Here is a 23,757-nt window from a genome sequence, read left to right as displayed (position 1 = left end):
TGTTTTTACTTATTCCCTTGCAGATGACGTCCAGCCAATAACAAGCACCGTTGAGATAACCAATTCGATCTTTGACTCAAACAACAACCCCGGCGGTATCTCGATAGTGGGGTCCAACCACCTTGAGGACCTTCTCATCCGTAACTGCTCCATCAGCAGATCATTAGGCGCGGGATTATCCATCAATCTGGGCCACCTCACACGCGGTGTTGTGTCATCTTGTGTCCTTGATAACAATAACCAGGGCATCTCCTTGAATAAATTTGCCGGATCAATAGAAATCGTCAACTCCACCGTGAATGGATCTAGGGCTAATGGTATTTGGATCGAGACGGGTGACCGTAAGTTTGTAAGAATTTTGAATTCCAGCATCACGAAAAGTGGTGAGCGAGCCGTGAAACTAGACGGTAGTAATCGATATATGCGGGTAGATCTATCGGCGCAGAATAGTGTCTTTGCGTACAACAAGCTTGGTTGCCTTTACTCGTTCGTTAGCTACTATCATAGCTCGTATTCGGCAAGGGTTGAGTTCGCTTCGTGCCAAATTATACAAAACCGCCACGTCACTATAGACATTGCACAGGGTTTTCCAGGAACCGAGTGGTTGTTCACTGGAAATACATTTTTGGGAAATGCAGGTACAGCGGTTATTCGGTCTGGTTCAGGATCTTCAGGCTCTGGGCCTCTCTTGTTGAAGAGCAACAAGTTTTTCAGGAATAAATGCAATCCTAATGCAGTTATAGATATTCTGAAGAAAGCAACAAAACTGGTTGTATCAGAAAATATGTTTGCTTACAACGATGGAGGGATTGTGTTTTTAAGAGAAACAGCTGCTAACGGACCTGTTTATATTAGTAACAATGTCTTCACCGACAACACATGCTATGAACTGGCTGTTATAACAGCGCGAAGGCTGGAAGATGTCACTTCAATCACGGAAAACACCTTCCAACTAAATACCGGACGTAATGTCCTGATGCTCCAGTCAGTCCACACTCTGCCACAACCCACCAAGAATTTGACCCTTGTCGATAATACTCTTTCCAATAACAACTATACCAGTTGGATGATGAGCGGAAGTGGTTCTTGTGCTGTTACCCTTAGTGGAATGTTGCAGCATAAGACAACGCGGTTCTGGCACAACAGATTCGTCAACCCCGACTTTGATCAAGAGTTCTGCATATCGGTACCTGCGCGTTCTCAGAGGAATCGACTCGATGTTAGTCACAACTGGTGGGGCTCGCGCACAGCACAAGACGTCGCCGATAGAGTTCTCGATTTTGATGACAACTTTGACTTATTCTCGTTGGACTTTAGACCGTTTTTGCTAAGTGCGAATGACTTTGATAGAGTATCCGCTGGTCAGAGTACAAGTGGGCTTCAGGGTGCAAAGTTAATGGGACGACTCTACGAGTCTACGACATTAACAGAGGAAGCAAGCCCTTATGAAATAACTTCTGATGTCACTATCCTACCAAACGTGACGTTAACCATTGAACCAAATGTTGAATTGAAGTTCAAAGCAGGGACAAGCTTACTTGTGCTCGGCACGCTGAATGCTAAAGGAACTTTTAACAAAAATATCAAATTCACTCTCCTGCGACCGAGCGGGAAAGAGACCCTAAGGTTGCGTGATGGTACTTACCCATGGGAAGGTACCTTGGAAATTTTACAAGAAAACAACTGGTACCCCGTTTGCTGGTCAGACCAGTGGACTATTAGGGACACCCATGTTGTTTGCAAGCAGCTGGGATACGTCTCGGAGTCCAAGAAATATTCCTGGTCAAAGGCTCACCTCGAGCGAATGGATTCCTTGCCATACCAGCTGACTTGTAGTGGTAACGAGTCTTCTTATGACGAATGCGAGCAGACCGCGCTACTGAATGCCTCTTGCGTCGCCAAAACGTACGTACAGATAACATGCGAGGCGAGACCATGGGGAAACATCCGGTTTGTCGCCCACAATGAAAGCTGGGATATCCAGCAGCAGTCTGTGTTGGAGCATGCGCGGTTTACCTATTGTGGCAAGCATGCACGACAGGACGTTGCGTGCATTGAGATGGTACAGACTTCTCCCGTGTTAAACAATATCGAAATTCTTAATAGTACGGGTGACGGAGTGAAATCTCTACCCAACTCAGACACCCACATCTTTGACAGCAAGCTGGCAAACCTTGGTGGTGATGGACTTGTGTTTGTACAAACAGAAAAAGACGTTAAGCTGGAAAACTTAAAAGTGACGAAAGTGGCTAAGGGCGTTGTGTTCTATGAACCCAACGAAGTCGTCATGTCGGGAGTCCACTATGGGAAGCTATCTATCTGCGATGCTGTCGCTTCATTGCTTATAACTGGCCCAACCCTCATATACTTTGATCTTCCTGGACTCATATCTGCATCGTCGCCTCTTAGTTGCTCCAAGCTCATCAGGGTAGAGCCCGGTAAAGGCGTCAGAATTCGTCTCTTGTATCACTCCGTGACGTCGCATGTGGTACGTTTGTACTCGGATGTCGGTGGACCTGTGTTGGTGGACAGGTCAGGTGACGATGTACGGTCGCTGGTCCATAAAGACATCTTTGTTGTGAAGGACAAGGCTCTTCTCTGGTGGTCTGGAAACGTCAATAGCAAGGTCATGTTTGAAGTGGATTCGTTTGACTTGGATTCCAAATGTAAGTAAAGGATAATGGTGTTTGATAAGGAGTTGAAACGGTGTCTCACTATTGATTGTAATAGCTATGATTACAATAGTAGCGATGGTGGTGTTGGTCTTCTTAATGCCTGTGTAGGTGTATGGCGATGTAATGATATTAACAATGGTCGTAATCGTGATTTTTTCGGGCCTGGTAATGCTATTGTGTGTGATGATTATTATAATTGATGATGATGATAATGAGATGATGATGTTTTCTGACACTCTGCTCTTCCTAGACAACCCGTGCACGTTTGACACAGGCATGTGCGGATGGCAGACGTTTGACAATCTTACTATTAACGGGGTCAACATGACCATGAAATGGCGGGTAACGGATGATTGGCACACGTACCAAGCGGGGTCAGACCACTCCTACTATCACAACCAAGGTACGGCGGAAATAAAAGGGAGATGTGTGGGGCTTGCTTGAGGGGTGTGGGGGGACTTATGTTGGTATAGTAAAGGTTGGGATAAACGGAGCAGTCTCTACCTTTAAAGTAGCATATACGAAAGGAACAGTATTCTGATTTCTTGCAAATTTGTGTGGTCACATCGGATTACTAAATTTGGTTTTGTCTAATCCTTTACACTTTTACAATACTGGAAAACACTCAGTTTTTTAACATATCATTAATAAAGTATCAGATTTTCTTCGTGGATGGTATTTTAATTAACTATCCTCACCATCACCGTTGTATTTGCCAGATCGACGCTCATAATAAGTTGTTCGAAATCATGTTTCATGCATCAGGTAACCTTCTCTACGTGGGGAACACCCGCTGGCCTTCTCTCACCGGCCGCTCGGCTCTCGTGAGCAGGACTGTATCGCGAGGCTCCAACATTTGTTCGCTGGTGTTCTACTACAGGCTCGGCCGAGATGGGAGGTCCGCGCTTGAGCTGTTTCGCCGCAAGGGGTATTCCGTGTTCTCCGGGTCAACGGAATTCACGCCGCTATGGAAACCTCCTCATCCCAAAGTCCTAGATTGGACTAAAGTGATCCTAGATCTACAAGACCTCGATGACGACTATGTGCTGGTCTTCGTCGGCTCGTACAACAAGACCAGTAACTACCACTACAGAAACTTCGTCACGCTGGACGACATACACTTTGTAGGCTGTGATCGAGGTGGGTGTACCATTACTCTGGGCTCCCTGATTGCTCGAGGAGCATCGTCGCTCTGTTGTGCCTAACAAAAAATCAAGTGAAAACTCAGTGAAACCATGTGCCATGCGCCATGCGCCATGAGAATGTTAAAGCTCCAGATATATTACACTTATGCTCTGAGGAAAAATACTTTGGTTTACCTTTTTAACAAACAAAGTACCCTAGTAGTACAAAGTTCTGAGGTTATAATTCTCAGAATATGACTGGCACATCGTTCGAGTCGTCCCTTAGTTCCCTTGTCCGGACAAGGGAATGACACACAAAAGTACCCAACGTTATCTCCTACTTTCTCTAAATCTATGAGTTGCTTTTCTTAGAAACACGTCACGAGTTGTTAAACTCCGAACTGACCAATCACCGTGAGCATGGCATCTTGTACGAGTCGACCACCTCCGTCACGCGGCGCGCCTCAATTCATCGCTGTACGATAATAGGCAATGGCGAGTCGGACACGCAGGAAGCATCAGGAGGCGTGGCGGGCGATACTGTCGACATGACGGTATCCCTGACAAATAATTACATAACCGGGAACCCCGGCGGAGGCGTGCACCTCAAGATTAAAACTAGCGAAGGAAAGAGGAAGACTGGAAGCCTCATTTACGGGAATACGCTCTTGGAAAATGAAAAAGAAGCCGTTTTCTTAGAATCTTCCAACTTGGAGTCATTAGGTAACGTTGGTCTAAGAGATAATGTTTTTGGAAGCAATGCTGGTACTGGATTTCAGAATGCTCAACACAGTACTCTTAAAATCCTGAACGTTGCAACAAGCATCCACGGAAATCTCTTCTACAATAACTCTGGGCTGTTTACCATGGAGTACACCTTTTCCGACAAGAAAGTCCGACAAAAATGCGAGAACAACCATTTTTTCCTGAATTACGGCACGGCTAATGATTACGGCGCGACTATCCGCACTAATGGACCTTTGGAATACCATGGCAACAGCCTCAAGAACCCTTATAACCTTTACGAACTCGACACCACCTTGTCCGCCGTCAGCGACCCGGTCAACGCAACGAGGAACTGGTTCGGGTTCGGACTCAAGCCTACTGTGGAGTCCCGGATCAGAGACAACGAAGACGATTATAGATTACCCTTGGTGCTTTTCGAGCCCTTCAACAGGATACAACCTCGGAATCGGTTTTCATGTAAGGATGCTTTGCGGGTGTCGCATGTTCAATCGTGTTGCTCCATCCCCCCTGTACCCACCCATGATCACGCAGCCGAGATTTAGGGCCACAATGGTATACCCGCATCTTCAAAAATTTAGTTTACCCTTAAGCAATCAGTAAAATGGTCTCGAAAGCGTTTCTAACCAGTCCAGCAAATATCATCTTTATAAACGAGCTATTTCAATCTCTTCTCTTGCCTTACTTTTTCTGATACAAATTTAGAGTAAAATGCTTCCCCTTATAACTCACTTGAAGCCTATGATATTTAATTATATGTACCCTATTTGATAATCAGTCGATCTAAATCCTCATATTCATACACTTTTTTGCCTGATTTTGCAGTCGGTTGTCCCGCTGACTGGATGAACGCAGGCGCCACGTGTTTTGTGTATCGGCCTGGTGCGAGGACGTACCATCAAGCGGACCATTACTGCAAGGTCAGAGGGAAGTTTTTATATATAAGTAGTATTAAAATATCACAAAAACAAGCCCCATAAGATGACTGCAGTATAAATGGTTTTGTAAAGATCCGTCTTGCCTTTCGTCATGAGGTGGTTCAATTTATCAAAGCTAGAACATTACTTAAATTACTTTGAAGTAATGTGAGTTTAAGTTATCAAAGGTCCGAGTTACTGGCGGTGAAAATACGGTAACTATCTGAAGCAAATACAAGGAAAATGGTATAGTTAGCGGTAGTTTCAAGTCATCGTTTGCATGCCAACAGTTTTTTTTTTTGGTTTCAATATTTCAGTATTACGGCGGTCACTTGTTGTCACTGGAATCATCTGGTGACAGGCTACTACTCGCATCACTCATGTCCAACAAGCGACCGGACGGCAAACCTCCTGTGCCTGTATGGGTCTTGAACGAGACCGATACCCCTTCAGGCCACGCCTTGCGACTTTTCACCCCTGATGGCCGTGTCAAAAGTGTGTCCAATCAAAGCCTTTACCCGTTTGGGTGCAGTCGAAGTGCAGGTCCGTGGATATGTATACGAATTCTCTGTCAGAATTAGAAATTATACCTGTTTAAGGTAGTGGAAGGTAGTGGAAGGTAGTGAGTGCAGAAGACCACAGGTGGTTTGAGTCTGGTAATTCTAGCTGATGTCTGAGTTTAATACTAGTGTGAAAAGAGTGAGAAGTGTGTATTGTGCAGAGTAGAGATGAAACTCAAGTTTGTAGATTTTTACACACCAAAAAACAAAAAAGCCATTTTCTTTTGAACAATCAATTTTAACATAATTTCCTTGAATATAACCTTTATCTACCTAAATGCTCGTTTCCTTCAACCCACCACTTATCAACTTGTATCATTTTATTCAGTTGTGCGCTGCCCTAATGGATGCTTCCACAATGGCGACTGTATCGGCTCCACGTGCTTCTGCTACCGCGGCTGGACAGGGCATGACTGCTCCCAGTTCCATTGTCGGGACGTCCACGAGTGTTCCGGGTTTGGCACGTGCGTCGGGCCCAACGTCTGCAAGTGCATGACGGGATTTCTGGTATGAATACCTTTGGTCATACAATGAGCATCTATACGTATTATTACAAATGATTTTCGTATTGCAGATTGCAAAATTATTAGCTTTAATTCAGGGACGCAGGTATATATTTTTGCTATAAATAATACTCCTTTTTCAGGGTGAAGTTTTTATGTACATAGGGCCTGTTAATTACAGGTCGTGAGGATCGTGGTGGTTGAACATATTTATTCGTATTGCAACCAGGGTCGTGGTCGTACGCGGGTATACGCAGTTGTGTCGCGGTAAATAGTATGATGTCCCTTGCAGGGTCGCGGCTGTACGTACTCGTACTGCGGTAAATACACCCGTTGTAACACATGTAACCAAGACCCCAACTGCGGATGGTGCGACTCCGCGCAGCAATGCATGCCGGGTAACCAGACCAGGCCTCATCAAGAGCCGTGTCCCGACTGGTTCTACCACAACTGCTACACAGTCGGCAGCGAGAACCACTGCTCCCGGAAGATTCAGGTACTAGAAGTGTTGTGCCTATTAGATGGCCATTTCCATTCTCACGTTTGTTTCTGCTTGTTTTGAAAGCACGTGGACTGCACGAGAAAGCAATGTAACTTTACACGTCCTGATACCAACAAAGAATCCTGCCAAACTTGCAACGACCTGGAGATGTGCTACAACCGTGAGGTGTGTATGTAGGCATTTTATGAGCTCTTTTCTGATTCTAGGAAGAAGGCAAGTGCCGCTCATTCAACACCACATGTAGAACCAATCATAGCACGTGTACTCTGCAATGTATTTTGTAGACACTTTTCTGATTCGCTATCTAGGAGGAAGGCAAGTTCAGCTCATTTAAAACCACATCATAACACGTGTACTGTGCAATGTATTTTATAAATTATTTACTGCGTCGCTGTGCAGGAGGAAGGCAAGTGCCGCTCATGGAACACTACACGTAGAACAAATCGTAGCACGCGTACTATCCATTGTATTTTATAAATTATTTACTGCTTCGCTGTGCAAGAGGAAGGCAAGTGCCGCTCATGGAACACCACACGTAGAACTTATCATAGCACGCGTACTATCCATTGTATTTTATAAATTATTTACTGCTTCGCTGTGCAGGAGGAAGGCAAGTGCCGCTCATGGAACACCACACGATGCCCTGACGGCTTCGTCAAAGTGGACTACTCAAACACCAGTAGAATCAACAATACGGTGTTGCATGGCAACGTCATCGTGATTGACGCGAACGCCACCACATTATACAACTGTCCAGTACTGCTCCCTGGACAAGACGAGGCCACACCCATCATCATAGCACCACGTGACCTCGGGGTAAAGGCTGGTCAAATTATCGCCAGTAAGCAAGCCGGGGGGATAATGCACAAAGTTAATCAGACGGATGATATAGGTGAGTGACTTTCGTTTACTGTTCCCTTGAACTTGCTGTCGCACGGATTTGCATCTTCGAACACATAGAGGCTAGCTCTAGCGGTGGGACTAATGGCTAAATGCTTAGAAGTCTTCTCTCTTCATGTGACAGCTCTCCAAACCTTTGATGTTCTTCATGTTGTACAGGTCCGTATATGGTAATGCTCACTTCTCGCGCCAAAATCGAAGAAGTAGTTCAGTACGCCGACTTTTCGGAAAAGGTAATTCCTGAGCCAATCATGGACGAAGTAACAGAGGACGAGTCTCCGGACATGAAGGACCTCAGCGGACTAATGACCGGACGCGTCACGCTCAACGGGAATGTCACGCTTCAGAAAATATCTACGGGTAAGACGCTTACTTTTTCTGCGGCGGTGGAACTTGGCAAAATATCTGGGAGCTTAAGTAGTATTTTGAGACAAGAGTACTTTGATATAGAACCTGTATCTGTGGGGTTTCGGGAGCATGCTCCAAGGGGGAAATTTCTTAAAAACGCTAAAGAGATTTAAAAAGTAAGGCTACCCCGCTTTTGAGGCTTTGCCAACGCATATCTTTTCTTTGTAAGACTGTTCTTGTTTGTCTGTCTAGATGTTAATGTTTTTAAATGCGTTGGTCACATGTACGAGATTGGCGTGGATACCTATAGCAAGTCATACTACTTGGTTATGGACCGGGCCAGCGCGGTAGAAACCGAACCAGGTGACGTAGTAATCGCACCCGAGAGTCACGGCTTCCTGGAGCGTGTCACGCACCTTAACCAAACTGAGCATGCGCTGTTTATTCAAACTACACTGGAACGATGTAGTCAAGATACCACATGGAGCAGAAGGTAAGCTCTTGATGGGTAAAGTAGCTTGATTTCAATTGCAAACCAGATTAGATATGGGGGTAGCCAGGTCATTGTAACTACTGTGCTGTTGCTAGAGGTCAACTACTACTACTGGCTACAAAAATATACTTATGAGAAACAATATCCCTTTATATATGAGAAACAATTCCTTATTTCTTTATTTTTTGCGGCGATAGATATAACGGCAAAATAAATTTTGATGATGCTTCCTAATTTCACTTCGGCATTACGTTGACTTTAAAGATCTTTGTTTCTGCGCGTACTGTGGAGAGTTAACTGCTGTGGTTGTGAAACAGGTTCAAGCCTCGGCGACCAGCAAATGATGAAGATATCATCTGCACAGGAGGTGACAACAACCCTGGACTAGTCATAACTGATCTGAATAGTGAGCTGAAAGATATCTCCATCAATGATACAATCGCAGGCAGGCGGAGCAAACCCGTGTTAGCCAAAGTAAGTTGGTGGAGAGTAATTAATCTAACGACAAGTTTTGAGTTACACGCTTACATAAGGTGTATAACGTTCGTGAAGAGATGCTGTTGATGTTTTGGTTATATTTATAGTTGTTATTATGTGATGATGAGAATTGGTAATGCAATTACTGTGGAGGTTGTAATGTCAATTACAATGGTGGTAATAATGCTGCTGCTGCTTCTGATGAAATGATTAAGATGATGATTGTAATAATAATAATGATGACGACGCTGATGGACAAAACGGTTCGCAAACAAGAAAACTGGGAAAAGAGAGCTTTTATCTACAACTGCAAGACTTTTGAACAACTTTAATTCAATCCATTAAAGGACAGTGCATAAACGCTTATTTTATCAGATCAATCCCAATATAAGAAGTAAGTACTTTTCGATTTTTAAAAAAAGCAAAAGGTTTGCTCATTACAAATAGTTGGCGGTAATTTTGTGTTTTCAGACCCAAATACCTTTTATGTCACATCGATTTTCATTAAAAGGTATGAAATTGACAACCAAATAACACACAAAGCCCAAGAAATCCAACAAAGCGAGGATTAACGATCCACTCAACGATCCACCCAACATATGAACGTGCGAACCGGCATGGTTTGAATTTGGTTGTCCGATTCTCGCCAAAAACACGATACACCGGGTTTCCAACACGGATATAGGAAAATGTGGAATGTTTTATAGAGAGCGCCTTTTCACATTTTTATAAGGTAAATTAAATATGTGATAAATTTATTTGGGACTCAAAAGGGAGGCATTTGTTTAATTAATGTTTACGACGACGCATACTATTCCACTAAAGCACCAGGAAGTCCAATACATTGAATGATTAATAATTTCTTAAAGAGTTTTATACAACAAATAATTGCTTTTCGTGAATATTTCACTGGTAACCACTAGTTGGTTATTATTACCGCTGGTTTCAACATCCCGATGTCCTTCAGGTCATCTCCTCGCACACTAATAGGGATTACGTGCTCGTGGAGGTCCTTCCCGTGTTGACGATAGTAAATGGATCCGCCGTGACCGAGGCTGAACTGCATCAGCTGCATCCTTCTCGTCGTCGCACTCGAAGGGACGTTGACAAAGAGATGTTCACCTTCCGCAAGAGCCATGAAAATAGCATCAAGATACCGGTCAGTTAAACAGACATAATTTGGCTATTCACATCTCAGATATAGTTAAATATTTATCCTCGTCATAGCGGAAACTTTCGAAGGTTCTAATTTCAAATACTTCCGTCAAAGGCTATGAACTAACTAAGCGAGCTTTTATTCGATCCAAAAGGTCGAAGGTCTAAAAAGTTTCTACTATATATTGGCATTCTTGGAAAAACACTAACGCTGCGAATGCGCGAACCCTTCTTCGCTTATTGTAAGTATGGAAATGTTTTGAAGATTTTCAGCATGACATCAAATTCACAACGCAGTACCTATCTTGAGGAGCGCAAATTCCGCTTATTTCCGTACTATCAAAGTGGAAGAAGGGGAAGAAGGTGATTTTTTCCGTCTAGGTTCCTCGCTTTTCAGCTGTTGCTGTTTTATTTTCCAAGATGCTTGTAGCCTTTTGCTGTTCTCCTTTGTCTCTCAGTTCTACAAAGGCTACGTCAGCATCACGCAGACGGTGACTGTCTCCGCCACGTTTTACGTCACGATGGGCGTGTTCACTGAAAAAGATCACAATGGCGACCTCAAGGTGACAGACGCGGTGTTCGGACTAGAGATGCATGGCCAGCTGATCTCAAAGGTGGATCTCCACCTAGGGGTAGAGGCCAGGTAAACGACTGTTCAGACACGAAATGTATAGTAAACTTACTTCTAAGGTGGATCTTCACCTAGGGGTAGAGGCCAGGTAAACGACTGTTCAGACACGAAATATACAGCAAGCTAACTTTTAAGGTGGATCTTCACCTAGGGGTGAAGGCAAGGTAAACGACTGACACAGCAAGCTAACTTTTAAGGTGGATCTTCACCTAGGGGTAGAAGCCAGGTAAACATGTTCAGACACGAAATGTATAGTAAACTTACTTTTAAGGTGGATCTTCACCTAGGGGTAGAGGGCAGGTAAACGATTGTTCAGACACGAAATGTATAGTACACTTACTTTTAAGGTGGATTTTCACCTAGGGGTAGAGGCCAGGTAAACGACTGTGCAGACACGAAATATACAGCAAGCTAACTTTAAAGGTGGATCTCCACCTAGGGGTAGAGGCCAGGTAAACGAAAGTTTAATTCACGAATTGTATAGTAAACTTACTTCTAAGGTGAATCTTCACCTAAGGGTAAAAGCCAGGTAAACGACTGTTCAAACACGAAATATACAGCAAGCTAACTTTTAAGGTGGATCTTCACCTAGGGGTAGAAGCCAGGTAAACATGTTCAGACACGAAATGTATAGTAAACTTACTTTTAAGGTGGATCTTCACCTAGGGGTAGAGGGCAGGTAAACGATTGTTCAGACACGAAATGTATAGTACACTTACTTTTAAGGTGGATTTTCACCTAGGGGTAGAGGCCAGGTAAACGACTGTTCAAACACGAAATATACAGCAAGCTAACTTTTAAGGTGGATCTCCACCTAGGGGTAGAGGCCAGGTAAACGAAAGTTTAATTCACGAATTGTATAGTAAACTTACTTCTAAGGTGAATCTTCACCTAAGGGTAAAAGCCAGGTAAACGACTGTTCAAACACGAAATATACAGCAAGCTAACTTTTAAGGTGGATCTCCACCTAGGGGTAGAGGCCAGGTAAACGACTGTTGAGACACGAATTGTATAGTAAACTTACTTCTAAGGTGAATCTTCACCTAAGGGTAAAAGCCAGGTAAACGACTGTTCAAACACGAAATATACAGCAAGCTAACTTTTAAGGTGGATCTCCACCTAGGGGTAGAGGCCAGGTAAACGACTGTTGAGACACGAATTGTATAGTAAACTTACTTCTAAGGTGAATCTTCACCTAAGGGTAAAAGCCAGGTAAACGACTGTTCAGACACGAAATATACAGCAAGCTAACTTTTAAGGTGGATCTTCACCTAGGGGTAGAAGCAAGCCAGGTAAGCAATGGATGGGATTCAAGATGTATGACCTCAACATAGATGTACACCTGGTTATAAATAAGCTTATTCCTTAGTATATCAACTACTTACCAATAAAAAGTAAGTGACTGTTGAGACCCGAGATTTACGTTGATTGGCTACAAAATATCCTTGTCGATCAAACAATTCTCGTTACCTCGTGCGGTGATTATGTTGTTTCTGTCTCTAGCGCAAACCTGTATAAGAGCGAAATCCCGGTCATCCGGCATCGACAGATTGGTGGTGACATCTACATCTGTATTCCTGGTGTCTGCATTCCGTCTGCATTCTTCTTTGATGTTGAAGCAAGAGAAGAAGTCAAAGTCACCGTGAGTCAGGCTGCATTCACACTAGCGCCAAGACTTGCTCCAAGTTGCTTACTCGGAATGTTTTATGGAGAAGAGAGTGTTTTTGCAAAAGTCTAATTATCGCAAAAGTGTTCATGGTTCGCAGTTTCGTGCACACGGGACTCGCCACTGCAGAGCGAAGTTCCTAGTTCAGAAGATACTTAGACCACCTTTTCTTGTACCTAATTGAGCTTTAGTGAGTGAGTTAGAGGATAATTGGCGAGTAAGTTAGTAAGCATGTTTAGTAGATTATCAATAGGGTCAATTAATGTGAATGTTATTTATTTTCTCGCATAAAGGGCAAAGCGTACTTATCCTTCACTATGACAAGTACCGCCAATCTAGCAATAGGCGGCATCTGCTCATTGTCCTCCGGATGTAACAAGGTCAAAAATGGGGTATGTCAATAACAATACTAAAGTACCCCTCTAATACCTTTCCACCTAGATTGGTTTCCAACAAGATTAAGAATCGATAACAATAAGAGAGGTCGATGCACAGCCAGCCAGCCTCTAAATAATTCGTCTATTAGTCCCTTCTTTACCAGAATTCTTTGGACCCTTTAAATAGTTATATTTAATAGTAGGTGTTGACTTTCCGTTAAGCAGGAGTTGGCTGAATAGGCGCCAACACTTTTCCTTTTTCCTTGCAAACGTTTTGTTGTCTTTTTCCTTTAGTGGTCCCTGCATAGGAGTCGTGACCTGAAAAAGCTGAAAGTCGAGGCGGAAGCCACGTGGGATAACGTACTTGTTCCCAGGGTTACTTACAGATTCCCTGTCGTCCCGAGTTTGATAAGGAACTTTTTCAACCGCTTTAGCAATTTGTGGAAGAAGATTTTTAAAAAGTTTCGTAAGTATCAAGCTCGATGATTCATCGCTTGCTTTGTAAAGCTCCCGCAAAGTCACGTTTTGTCTTTCTAGTAGAGTGTTTTAACTCTTTAGATTAGAGGGCTATTATAGTTAGGACTCACTTTATTGTTGATTGTAATGTTTCCACAGCCGGCAATTCTGGCGGTTCTATCTCTGGCGCCATTTCAATCCTCAGGCTCACGCTTGAGTTACCGTTCGGCCTCAAGATGGTGTTCAAGCCTTGCTCTGACAATTGTGCGAAAGAGCAGTACGCTAAGACTGAGTTGTCCGTTAGCTATGGGCTCTCGGAGATCGTGGGTCAACTTTGGGCCGGATTTGGAACCATGCAGAGAGAGCTACTAGCATGCAAAGGCAAACTGAGTCCTGCCCTGGTTAAAAAGTAAGTCATTGATTACTGGGAAAAAGAGTTCGTGTAACCCGTACACACAAATCGTTTTTACGTGACAAATACTATATATATTATTTTGAGACGTTTTTTTTATAGGAGCCTCTTATTTTTAAAAGCCCCTAACATTTATTTAACCATAACGTTTGCTTGTATGTGACCTCTCCCTTATTTTTTTCAGCATTTGTCTCCGATGTGGATGGGTGAGTAGAACCGCCACAATATTACAACAAAATATACAGTGGTAACTCTATTTAATGCCAACCTTAATTGCCCCGTTGGCCTTACGATAAAAACCGAATCAAATGTCACATTGTTCGCTTGAATTCCCGCTTGACGTCAAATTTTTGTCGCTCTCAACAGTAACCTGCTCACATTTATTGTAATGTATTTCACCAATGGGTAATTACATCTAATAATGGAATTTCACTGGCCGCTTAACAGAGGTTGGAAAATGGTGACTGCGGCCGCTCAATGGAGGTGGCCGCATAATAGGGGTAAAAAAGTAGTATTTAAGTATGTAGGTAGCGTTAGGTGGTAAATATTTTTGAACTTTTGGAAATGGCCGCATTATACAGGTACCCGTGTATTACCGCCAGGGGAAAAAAAATCACCCCGCCCCTTCAATTGACAGGATCCTGCCTGTAACTGCCCAACGACACCTGCGACAACAACGGCAACAACACCAACTGATACGACAACAGCCCTGAGCACAACAGAGCTCTCCACTACACTAACTGATAGCACTACTTCCTTTACCGGAAGTACAACGCCTTTCACCGAGAGTACCACACCTTTTACCGGAAGTACGACGCCTTTTACCGGAAGTACGACGCCTTTCACCGGAAGTATAACACCTTTCACCGGAAGTGTGACACCTAATACTGACGAAACTCCGCCAACTGGAATAACGACTCAGTTCACCGGAAGTACAACTCCGTTTACCGGAAGTACAACGCCGTTTACCGGAAGTACTACGCCGTTTACCGGAAGTACAACTCCACCGCCGACGACACGTCCGCCGTGTGAGTGTAAAGACGGAGAGACTGGTGTTCTTGCAGAAGATGGGAAATGCGATTGTCCCCCGTGAGTTATGCCTCCTTAGCAATTTTCATCATTCTAAAGTTATGCCCGCTTGTCTATCATGTGATTTCAAAAAAGGTCCATATCATATCCAGTTTTCTAATAAAGGTTTGACGCTGATTCTGTTTATGTAGGAAGTGCGACGATGGCAGAAAGCCGAAGTTTGTAAATAACAGGTGGAAGTGCCCCCCTCCCGAATGCGGGGAGCATCCGGCTTGCGTGACAGGGCGTAAAGGGGAGGGATGCTCACAACCTGATGTCACGCCATGTGATAGTAAGTAACGCAACCAGCGTGACAGGTTGTAAAGGGGAGGGATGCTCACAACCTGATGTCACGCCATGTGGTAGTAAGTAACGCAACCATATTTCCTCTTTACTAAAATCTTTTTGTAATGCAATTCAGGTTACTCCAGTGGACAGTAGAATTTCCTTGCATGGTGATTAAAGGCTTAGATGTTTAAATTCAAGTCTCAACTGTGGTTAAGATCTGCATTCAGTATTCAGGGATCAGTTGTCAATGCGATAGAGAACTTTGATAGTGGCACACCTGCTCATTATTTAATTTTAAATTATTGCAAGCCTGTAAAGTAGAATAATTTAAAATCCGATTAATGGAGGCTGAATAGTGCATGACTTCTAAAGGTGGCTGCCTAATAAAGGAAGCGTTGTATGCTATTGAAGTAATGAAATAAAAGGGATATTTCTGTATACGCTTGTAACGTAGATTGCCATATGAATCGGTAGTCACCACCATTTATTTGTCGTTAATCGGTGTTTATTTGGCGCTAATCGGCATTTACCTGTCGTTAATCGGTGTTTACTTGACGATAATCGGCGTTTAGTTGTCGTTAATCGGTGTTTACTTGACGATAATCGGCGTTTACTTGTAATCGGCAGTCGCTTGTCGTTAACTAACATCCTCGTTGTCTGCAGGCTCCTGCTCAGGTAATGGTATCCCAGTGGTCTTGGGGGACTGTGGCTCAAGGTGTGTATGTATGGCCCGATGGACCGGACAGTGTTGTGAGACGCGCCTTCCGGACGAGATGTTCGGCGATCCTCATTTGCAGACTTTGGACGGTATGTTACAGTGACACCATAGTCATCGCCCATTTTAAGGCGATAATACCCTCAATACAAAGGCCAGAGACAGTGCAGCCCTGATGACCACCCGCAATAAGGCGGTAATCCCACCCATATCCATAGCCGCAGGCGTTTGTTGGTGTTTAGTTATTTCCACCTCCCTCAAAACTCGCCTGTCCAAAAAAATCAAGATCGAGTTTGTCACGCTAAAAATCCCCTTCACAGATCGACTATTGAGATATCAAAGGTTTTTAAGTTTGTTCCGATTTAAAATACTTTGATTTAAACAACCGAATTGTTTAGATTGGTTTAATTCTATCTTGGAATTATGCCGGATTATTCCAGACATTTCCCGCAAATTGGTACGCGCGCTATAGTTTCTCTGTGCAGGTGCTCTCATGCAGAATCCATTAGTAAAAAGGTATTGATACAAAATATTTTAAACGCTTTTTTTCGATCTATGGTCATGGCTGGTTTTGAGGTATTTTTAGGAAAATATAAGAATGTTTATAGTTAAAATGTAAAAAATGTTTATAATTAACCATAGGAACATACATGATGCATAGCGTATTGAAAGACTCCTCCAGACTTCTTTATCATCGATCTTATCCTCTTTATCTAGGTGTAGCTTATGACTATTTCGGTATTGGCGAGTTCTGGGGCTGTCGTAATCTACCCGGCGACTTTGGCTACCAGTTCCGTTTCTTCGCGTATGAGCGAGCTTCACTTATCGGAGGTATCGCCATCAAAGCCGGCAAAAGTGTGATGACCGTGATGACGATAGTGACGGGCCGTGTTGAAGACATGCCAAGGCTGAGGTGAGTTGTATGTTTGATAGAATAATGCCTAGTGAACACTAGTGACATAACCACATAACAACATAGGCGCGCGCGCACTCTTTTAAGCCCGACATAACGACATGGACATAATGACATAAAAGAAAAAAACATGTTTTTTCTCTTATGTCGTTATGTTCATGTCGTTATGTTGGGCTAATGTCAAAATGTCGAACCATTCACACTTGAACATATAAACATAAGGGTGCACGCGCATATGTCATTATGTCACTAGTGTGCACCAGGCATAAGAGTACGCATCTTCTTGTATGTACAGTAGACAATATATGGACAAATATCTACGATGATGATAGTGTTGTTTTGGGTGCTGGTTGATACGGGTTTTGGGTTGGGCCGTGTGTAATGATGGTGCTGGTATTAGTTTGTTGGCTTTGTTTGTTTGGGGTATTGATGCTGAAGGTGGAGTTGACAGTAGTTTATTATGATTGGGTTGGTTTGGATGGTTGTGGGTGCTGGTGGTGTTGCTGGTATTGATGTTGATGGTGGGGTTCCTGGTGGTGTTGCCGGTATTGATGTTGATGGTGGGGTTCCTGGTGGTGTTGCTGGTATTGATGTTGATGGTGGGGTTCCTGGTGGTGTTGCCGGTATTGATGTTGATGGTGGTAATTATGACGGTGATGTCTGTGTTGATGGTAGCGGTTGTGGTGCTCGTCATGATAGCTATATAGATTATATCAATGTTGATCACCTTAGGATCAACGGTGCGTTAATAAACCTGACGGTGGATACATATCCTGGGCGACCACTCAAGATTGAGAATGGATCTGTCTTACTGGATGTACAGAAGCCCTTCAGCTCGCCTGAGAACGAGGGTGCCGTCTTGCTATTGTCCCTGCAGTTTATCACCGGTAGGTCGGGAAATTCATGACGGGTAATGTACCATGGGTAATAGATGTGAACATAGACCTTCATCCCGAACTCTCTCGTTTCGCGCTTCCCAGCCCCTTCTGCCTCATGGTCAACCACAAGATTTCCGAAGAGGTCTCGTACCTGAATCTTGCAAAATGGCTAACTTTATCTGTTCACATCATAGGCGTGTCCCTGACAATCGATGTACGCCACAGCCCAACCATGGGAAGACAGTACTTGAACGTGCTGTTCACGCCAACAGCAGCTTTCTATGGTAACACTGGAGGCCTTTGCGGCGATATGGATAACAACCCAGCTAACGACTTCACTGGACCAACAGGAGAGCGTTTCACGGACGCCGTGCAGTTTGCAGAGTCGTGTAAGACCCTTTAGGAAACAAACAGTTGCATGAGTGTTTTATACCTATAGGAAATGTCTTTATCTGGCTGAAAGTGTTTGACTCTCAATAAACGCATTGCGTTTTTATATCATTTACACCAAGATCCTAGCGCTTATCTAGGAGCGTATCAAGTATATCACGGGAGGTATATTTATGGATTTAAGATCCCATTCATTTCGTGTACGTGTTCACATAATAACGGATAATGAAAAATCTTGACAAAGATTTCTTTGTTATTCCTTCACCAGGGCAAATCAAAGAGAGATCTACCAATGACTCCAGTCTTTATGGATCGTGGTCGTGGTCGTCTTCTAACTTCCATCCTGACGATAAGATGGATAGAGCGTACACAGACCCATTCCACAGGCCCCGGTACGGTTTGGAGGGCATACCGCAAGTTCTTATACAGGTAGGAACGGGTCATTCGTATGATAATTATACTTCCAAGAAACAAGGATAAAAGAGCGCTACCTGAATGTTAAAAATCGTGTTCCTTCTTGTCTAGAAAGCAAACACGATTTGCGCAAAGAGAGACCTAACGGAAGATTTACTTAAAAGTTGCATTTACGATGTCGCAATCACTAACGATACTTCAATGGCAAGTCAAGAGATCCTAAAAACTGGTATGGAATTTAGTGCTTGGTCGATAGATTTATGCCCTTTGAACCTTATTATCATTAGAAATGATAATTTGATGACTGATATTTTTATCTCCTGAGGTTGCCCGGATCAGTGTTCAGGGAAAGGGCGATGTGTGAATGGTACGTGTCAGTGTTTGGGTGGATGGACAGGTGAAAATTGTAAAACAGGTATGTGATGTGTTCTTATTTAATCTGTTATTTATAACACTCCTTCGTTGCACCTGACATTTAAGTGGTTAGGGTTAATGATAATTTTCAAGATATATTTATAATTATCCACTTTTCACAGGCTTGTGTTCGAATTGTTCTGAGCATGGCTCATGCATTAAAGGATTCTGCTATTGTGACGTTGGATGGGAGGGCGAAAGATGTGAACATCAAGGTAGAATACACTCTTGCAGTATTATTTTGTCTTCCATTATGTCACTTAATTAAAATTCATGCTTCATTCCCATGCTTCAGCGACATGTTACAATGTGAACAACTGTACAAGTCCCGAACATGGCGTTTGTCAGCGAACAGACCAGTGTCTTTGTCAAGATGGATATATAGGTATATGTCTTTGGGTCAAATCAAGAGACCATGATGTAAGAGAACGAATCCCCCGTATTAGGGTATGTTCCAATGATGACGTCCGTGAAAGCTATTTTAGAACAAGCAGCTATTTTTAGATGCGCCTCTGATTGGTTAGCGCTCACGTTTCCTAGCAACATGAGTCTTACGCGCGATCACATCTTGAGCTATGTGAACCGGCAAAGGATGTTATGGAAATCTTTTTGACCGAAAACCGTCCTTTTTTACAAACGCTGTGAAAATGATCTTCAATAGAGTACACTGGATCCAATCAACCATTTCTCGGACATTGAAATGCATAGAGTGCGTGATTTTAGGCTCGGGGATCAACTTCCCCAGTAAAAGTTTCAACGGCTGATTCGCAAATTATAAAACAACAATCAATCATACATATGTGTTTACAAGACACAATTCTCTTCCAATCCCCTTTTAATGAAAAAGATACATTCAGAACTTAATACCATTATATTCACACCGATATTGTGGTTTTTAAGACAGGTATTTCACAAATAAAAGATTTCAAGTCTCTATAATGAAGTAATCTTATTTCGGTGACAAGAGTTTCTTGAGTGACATGATTTCTGAACATTTGCGTGAAGAATTGAAGTTCATTCATCTAAAAATATTGTAAATCAAAGAAAAATAAAGGCCTCCTTATATTTAAATACATAACATAGACTGAGAATGCCTAGGTTTTCCATCTCACCATATTGAAGAGAAAAAGAACTTTTTAGGAGTCAGCCTGATGCATTTTGAATGAACTCCAAATTCGCCGTCTCCCCGACGTCTTCCCGTTAAATTATTTGTATAACATTTAGATAACTTAACAGATACCAGGACACCACCCTACGAGTAGCATTGTAATCATGAGCTATGAGAAGCAGCTAAAAGGATAAAAACAGGTAGCGAACGAAGTCAAGAAGTGCACAGGGGAAAAAAGTTGTGAAAACGTACTAGCTCGCGAGGTGCCCATAACCAAATATGGCGCGATGAACCATATATGGATGCTATGATTGACAAGCTCGCGCAATCTAAAAATAGCTTTCTTGGACTGCATCATGGGCCAAGGGGATTCGTTCTCTTATATCGTGGTCTCTTGGTCAAATGCATCTGCTTCCTATTGAACTCTGGCGGGCAGTCTTGTCATCAAGCTATAAATCATGTCGCTCCGACGAAGGGCTAACGCTCGAAACGTTAGCGCAACTACTGTGTTTCACACAGTTGTTCAACATTCACACTGTTGTTCAACATTCACTATCAACAAACATTTTTTCAACCTTGTGTTGATTTATAGCTTTTTTACACCACGCCTACGCAGACCATCTAGTTTATTTCACAGCTCTGTAGTCTTTCGAGTTATACCATTTAGTCTTTTAATCAGTCATTCCTGAATACAACAATAAGAGATTGTTTATTCACTTGTCGCATAAATTACTGCACCCCTAACATCGCCGTAATTATAAAAACTCTCGCTCCATAGGTTATAGACTCTTCAATGCATTATTCGCGTGTGGCAATATCTCTCATCCCTAGTCTCCTGTTCTCATATGCGTGATTTCCTATCGCAGGCGTAGATTGTAGTATTGTGCCCACGTGTGGTAATGTCTCCCATTGCTCTGGTCGAGGCGTCTGTGTGAACTATGATGTCTGCAAGTGTCACAAGGACTGGACCGGCCTGGATTGCTCCCAGAACTCTTGTGCTGACCTCGACTACTGTTCCGGTAACTCAATTGATTAATCAAGTTGTCAATGCACGGCTCCAGGATGTTTTGATTCTTACCTGCCCTGTTTGATTATGCTCATGTGTCTTTTCTTACAGGTAGGGGTAGCTGTGTTAATGCCTACCGTTGTGAGTGTAACTCCGGGTGGACTGGAATCAGTTGCGCAGTACCTGACTGCGCAGCTGTCAGTCAATGCTCGTCCCATGGAGACTGCGTAGCCAGTAATACGTGTCGGTGTCATCCGGGTTACCAGGGGAGTCGCTGTAGTGAGGTTGCGGACTGTTCTTCTTTTGGAAACTGCAGCTTTCACGGCGAATGTGTGATCGATAGGGGAGGAAATGCTACGTGCAGGTACGGAAATGACACGTGTTGCATTTTATTAGTTAGTTAAGTTAATTTCTTTTTCACGAAACCCTTTCTTAGAGCAGCCTTTGATTTCCAGTTGTTGATTTCCATATATCATTCTTTAATCTAAAAAAAGTTTATTTATTTCAGTTTTAATTATTTTGTCACAGAGGAAAGTTAATGTGAGTTCAATACAAAAAAATGACAGCAGAAAGAAATGGGGCAAGCATCGGTTGACGTCTTACAAGCCCCTTTAGCAAAATTTTAAATAAATAAAATCAATTAAACTAAGATAGATAGAAAAAAGGTTAAAATATCAAATTTAGTTTTATGGCGACAGGTGCTTTATATATTTGCATAATGTTTACAACGTTCTCATTGATCTTAAGTTGTGAATTGTTAATCAAAAAATGTGTCTGACGGCGAGGAATTAATAAAACGTAATTTGTATGAGCCGTTCCCTGTAGTATAAGACGAATTAACAAGTTGTAACAGTTACAAAAAATATCATTAGGTAGGGCCATATATTGATAAGAAGCAATTTTTTATTTTTACGAGATTTCTGGCGCGCGTTTGCAACAGTTTTAGTGTAATTGGACTCAATATTTGCCGTCTATGGGGCCTTATATGGCGAAATGAAATCAATCTCACCAAATGGTATTATCAACTCGTAGGTGTTACACTGGTTTCAGCGGTTCCGAGTGTCAGCTTGCGAGCTGCATTAAAGTCAAGAACTGCTCGAACCGCGGCGAGTGCTTCGAGTCGGGTTTCTGTAAGTGTGATGTTGGATATACAGGACCCGACTGCTCAAACAATTCATGTGAAGCAATCAACTACTGTTCAGGTAAGGTTATAGAGGTTATTTCGTCTGCGTTATTTAAGTCTGTCTGTCATTCTGTTAGTCAGTCATTCTGTTAGTCAGTCATTCTGTCAGTCAGTCATTCAGTAGGTCAGTCCGTCAGCCAGTCAGTCAGTCACTAAGTCAGTCAGTCAGTCAGTCAGTCAGTCAGTCAGTAGATCAGTCCGTCAGTCAGCCAGTCAGTCACTCACTAAGTCAATCAGTCCGTCAGTCAGCCAGTCAGTCACTAAGTCAATTAGTCAGTCAGTCAATCAGTAAATCATTGAGTATATTATACACTAAGCCTATCATACTCTTGCACTTGTCTATCTTATTCAGGTCATGGTGAATGTATTGCATACGATGTGTGTCGCTGTGAGCCAAAGTGGTACGGTGCTGCGTGTAATATCCCAGACTGCACCGCGGTACAAGAATGTTCCAAACGAGGCTACTGCATGGCGCCAGACACGTGTGAGTGCTACCCTGGATGGGATGGCCCCTCCTGTAACAAAAAAGCCACACCCAATCTGCACCCGCCAGTATTCCAATCCACATACTACAACGTGTCTGTGGTGGAGAACTCCCCTCCTGGTTCGTCAGTACTGCGTGTCAATGCCACCGACGAGGACTCGGGAAGAAACGGTGAAGTCCGATACTTTCTAGCGACAAACGAGGCAGATATGCCATTTACAGTCGATGGTCTTTCGGGAGAAATCGTTACTTCTTCGGTGCTCGACTACGAAGCCATCCCGAGGAAGCATTTGTATACGTTTGACGTGACAGCATCAGATAACGGCCGACCGATGAAGTTCGCATCGACGAGGGTTTATGTCAATTTACTCGACGTGAACGATAACTGTCCCGTTTTCGATCCTTCTATCCGAACCACTTACAATTTGTCGGTGCACACCGCGCCTGGAACACAGCTTGATGTGATTACTACAACCGATAAGGATGCTGGGTATAACAGCATTGTCATTTACAGTGTGTCGGCCAATGGTGTAATTGCAGTTGATGCAGTGACAGGTAGCTTGTCGTTGATTGGGCAATTGCTTGCAACGGACTATCACGTGACTGTAATGGCACGTGATCAGGGTACACCTCCATGCACTAGTGTGCTGAAGCTGACAGTCACTGGAACCCAGTCCCCTGTGCCGTCAACAGGTATAGTGATGATCTCCCAAACTTTTATGTCTTGTAATCACGCTATGTTTGTCGTTATATCAGATCATTTCTATTATCTTCATCATCTCTGTTATCACCGTTATCATCACCACACCATCCTGCATTGCCATCATCACTGTCATTCACCATCCTCTCCATCACCATCCTGCATTGCCATCATCACCGTCATTCATCATCGTCTCAATCACCATCCTGCATTGCCATCATCACCGTCATTCATCGTCACAATCACCATCCTGTAA

The 23,757-nt window shown here is 43.2% G+C and overlaps 1 protein-coding gene across 6 annotated transcripts in view; it reads left to right on the top strand.

The window, feature by feature from the left end:
• Positions 1-23,757, top strand: part of LOC5510655 — a 69,439-nt gene that overhangs the window by 42,308 nt on the left and 3,374 nt on the right. For 4 of the 6 annotated variants that reach the window (XM_048719434.1, XM_048720397.1, XM_048720224.1 and 1 more), the window contains exons 6-40: positions 21-2,666; positions 2,926-3,078; positions 3,441-3,815; positions 4,172-5,002; positions 5,369-5,463; positions 5,778-6,003; positions 6,349-6,527; positions 6,816-7,019; positions 7,089-7,190; positions 7,629-7,917; positions 8,085-8,285; positions 8,526-8,766; positions 9,084-9,240; positions 10,211-10,402; positions 10,857-11,041; positions 12,533-12,671; positions 12,989-13,087; positions 13,367-13,538; positions 13,688-13,937; positions 14,125-14,146; positions 14,578-15,029; positions 15,161-15,300; positions 15,960-16,103; positions 16,729-16,924; positions 17,657-17,811; positions 17,997-18,191; positions 18,461-18,621; positions 18,718-18,835; positions 18,932-19,021; positions 19,143-19,235; positions 19,316-19,405; positions 20,995-21,147; positions 21,246-21,498; positions 22,167-22,336; positions 22,670-23,494. In XM_048719434.1, the coding sequence (XP_048575391.1) occupies positions 21-2,666; positions 2,926-3,078; positions 3,441-3,815; positions 4,172-5,002; positions 5,369-5,463; positions 5,778-6,003; positions 6,349-6,527; positions 6,816-7,019; positions 7,089-7,190; positions 7,629-7,917; positions 8,085-8,285; positions 8,526-8,766; positions 9,084-9,240; positions 10,211-10,402; positions 10,857-11,041; positions 12,533-12,671; positions 12,989-13,087; positions 13,367-13,538; positions 13,688-13,937; positions 14,125-14,146; positions 14,578-15,029; positions 15,161-15,300; positions 15,960-16,103; positions 16,729-16,924; positions 17,657-17,811; positions 17,997-18,191; positions 18,461-18,621; positions 18,718-18,835; positions 18,932-19,021; positions 19,143-19,235; positions 19,316-19,405; positions 20,995-21,147; positions 21,246-21,498; positions 22,167-22,336; positions 22,670-23,494 (9,993 nt within the window). Of the gene's footprint in view, positions 1-20; positions 2,667-2,925; positions 3,079-3,440; positions 3,816-4,171; positions 5,003-5,368; positions 5,464-5,777; positions 6,004-6,348; positions 6,528-6,815; positions 7,020-7,088; positions 7,191-7,628; positions 7,918-8,084; positions 8,286-8,525; positions 8,767-9,083; positions 9,241-10,210; positions 10,403-10,856; positions 11,042-11,452; positions 11,482-12,532; positions 12,672-12,988; positions 13,088-13,366; positions 13,539-13,687; positions 13,938-14,124; positions 14,147-14,577; positions 15,030-15,160; positions 15,301-15,959; positions 16,104-16,728; positions 16,925-17,656; positions 17,812-17,996; positions 18,192-18,460; positions 18,622-18,717; positions 18,836-18,931; positions 19,022-19,142; positions 19,236-19,315; positions 19,406-20,994; positions 21,148-21,245; positions 21,499-22,166; positions 22,337-22,669; positions 23,495-23,757 lie in introns of all 6 variants that reach the window. The other 2 variants (XM_048719864.1, XM_048720789.1) reach the window with 2 other exon arrangements.

This window comes from Nematostella vectensis, chromosome 1, assembly GCF_932526225.1.
Source record: "Nematostella vectensis chromosome 1, jaNemVect1.1, whole genome shotgun sequence".
NCBI lineage: Eukaryota > Metazoa > Cnidaria > Anthozoa > Actiniaria > Edwardsiidae > Nematostella > Nematostella vectensis.
This window is presented reverse-complemented; position numbering and strand designations above follow the sequence as displayed.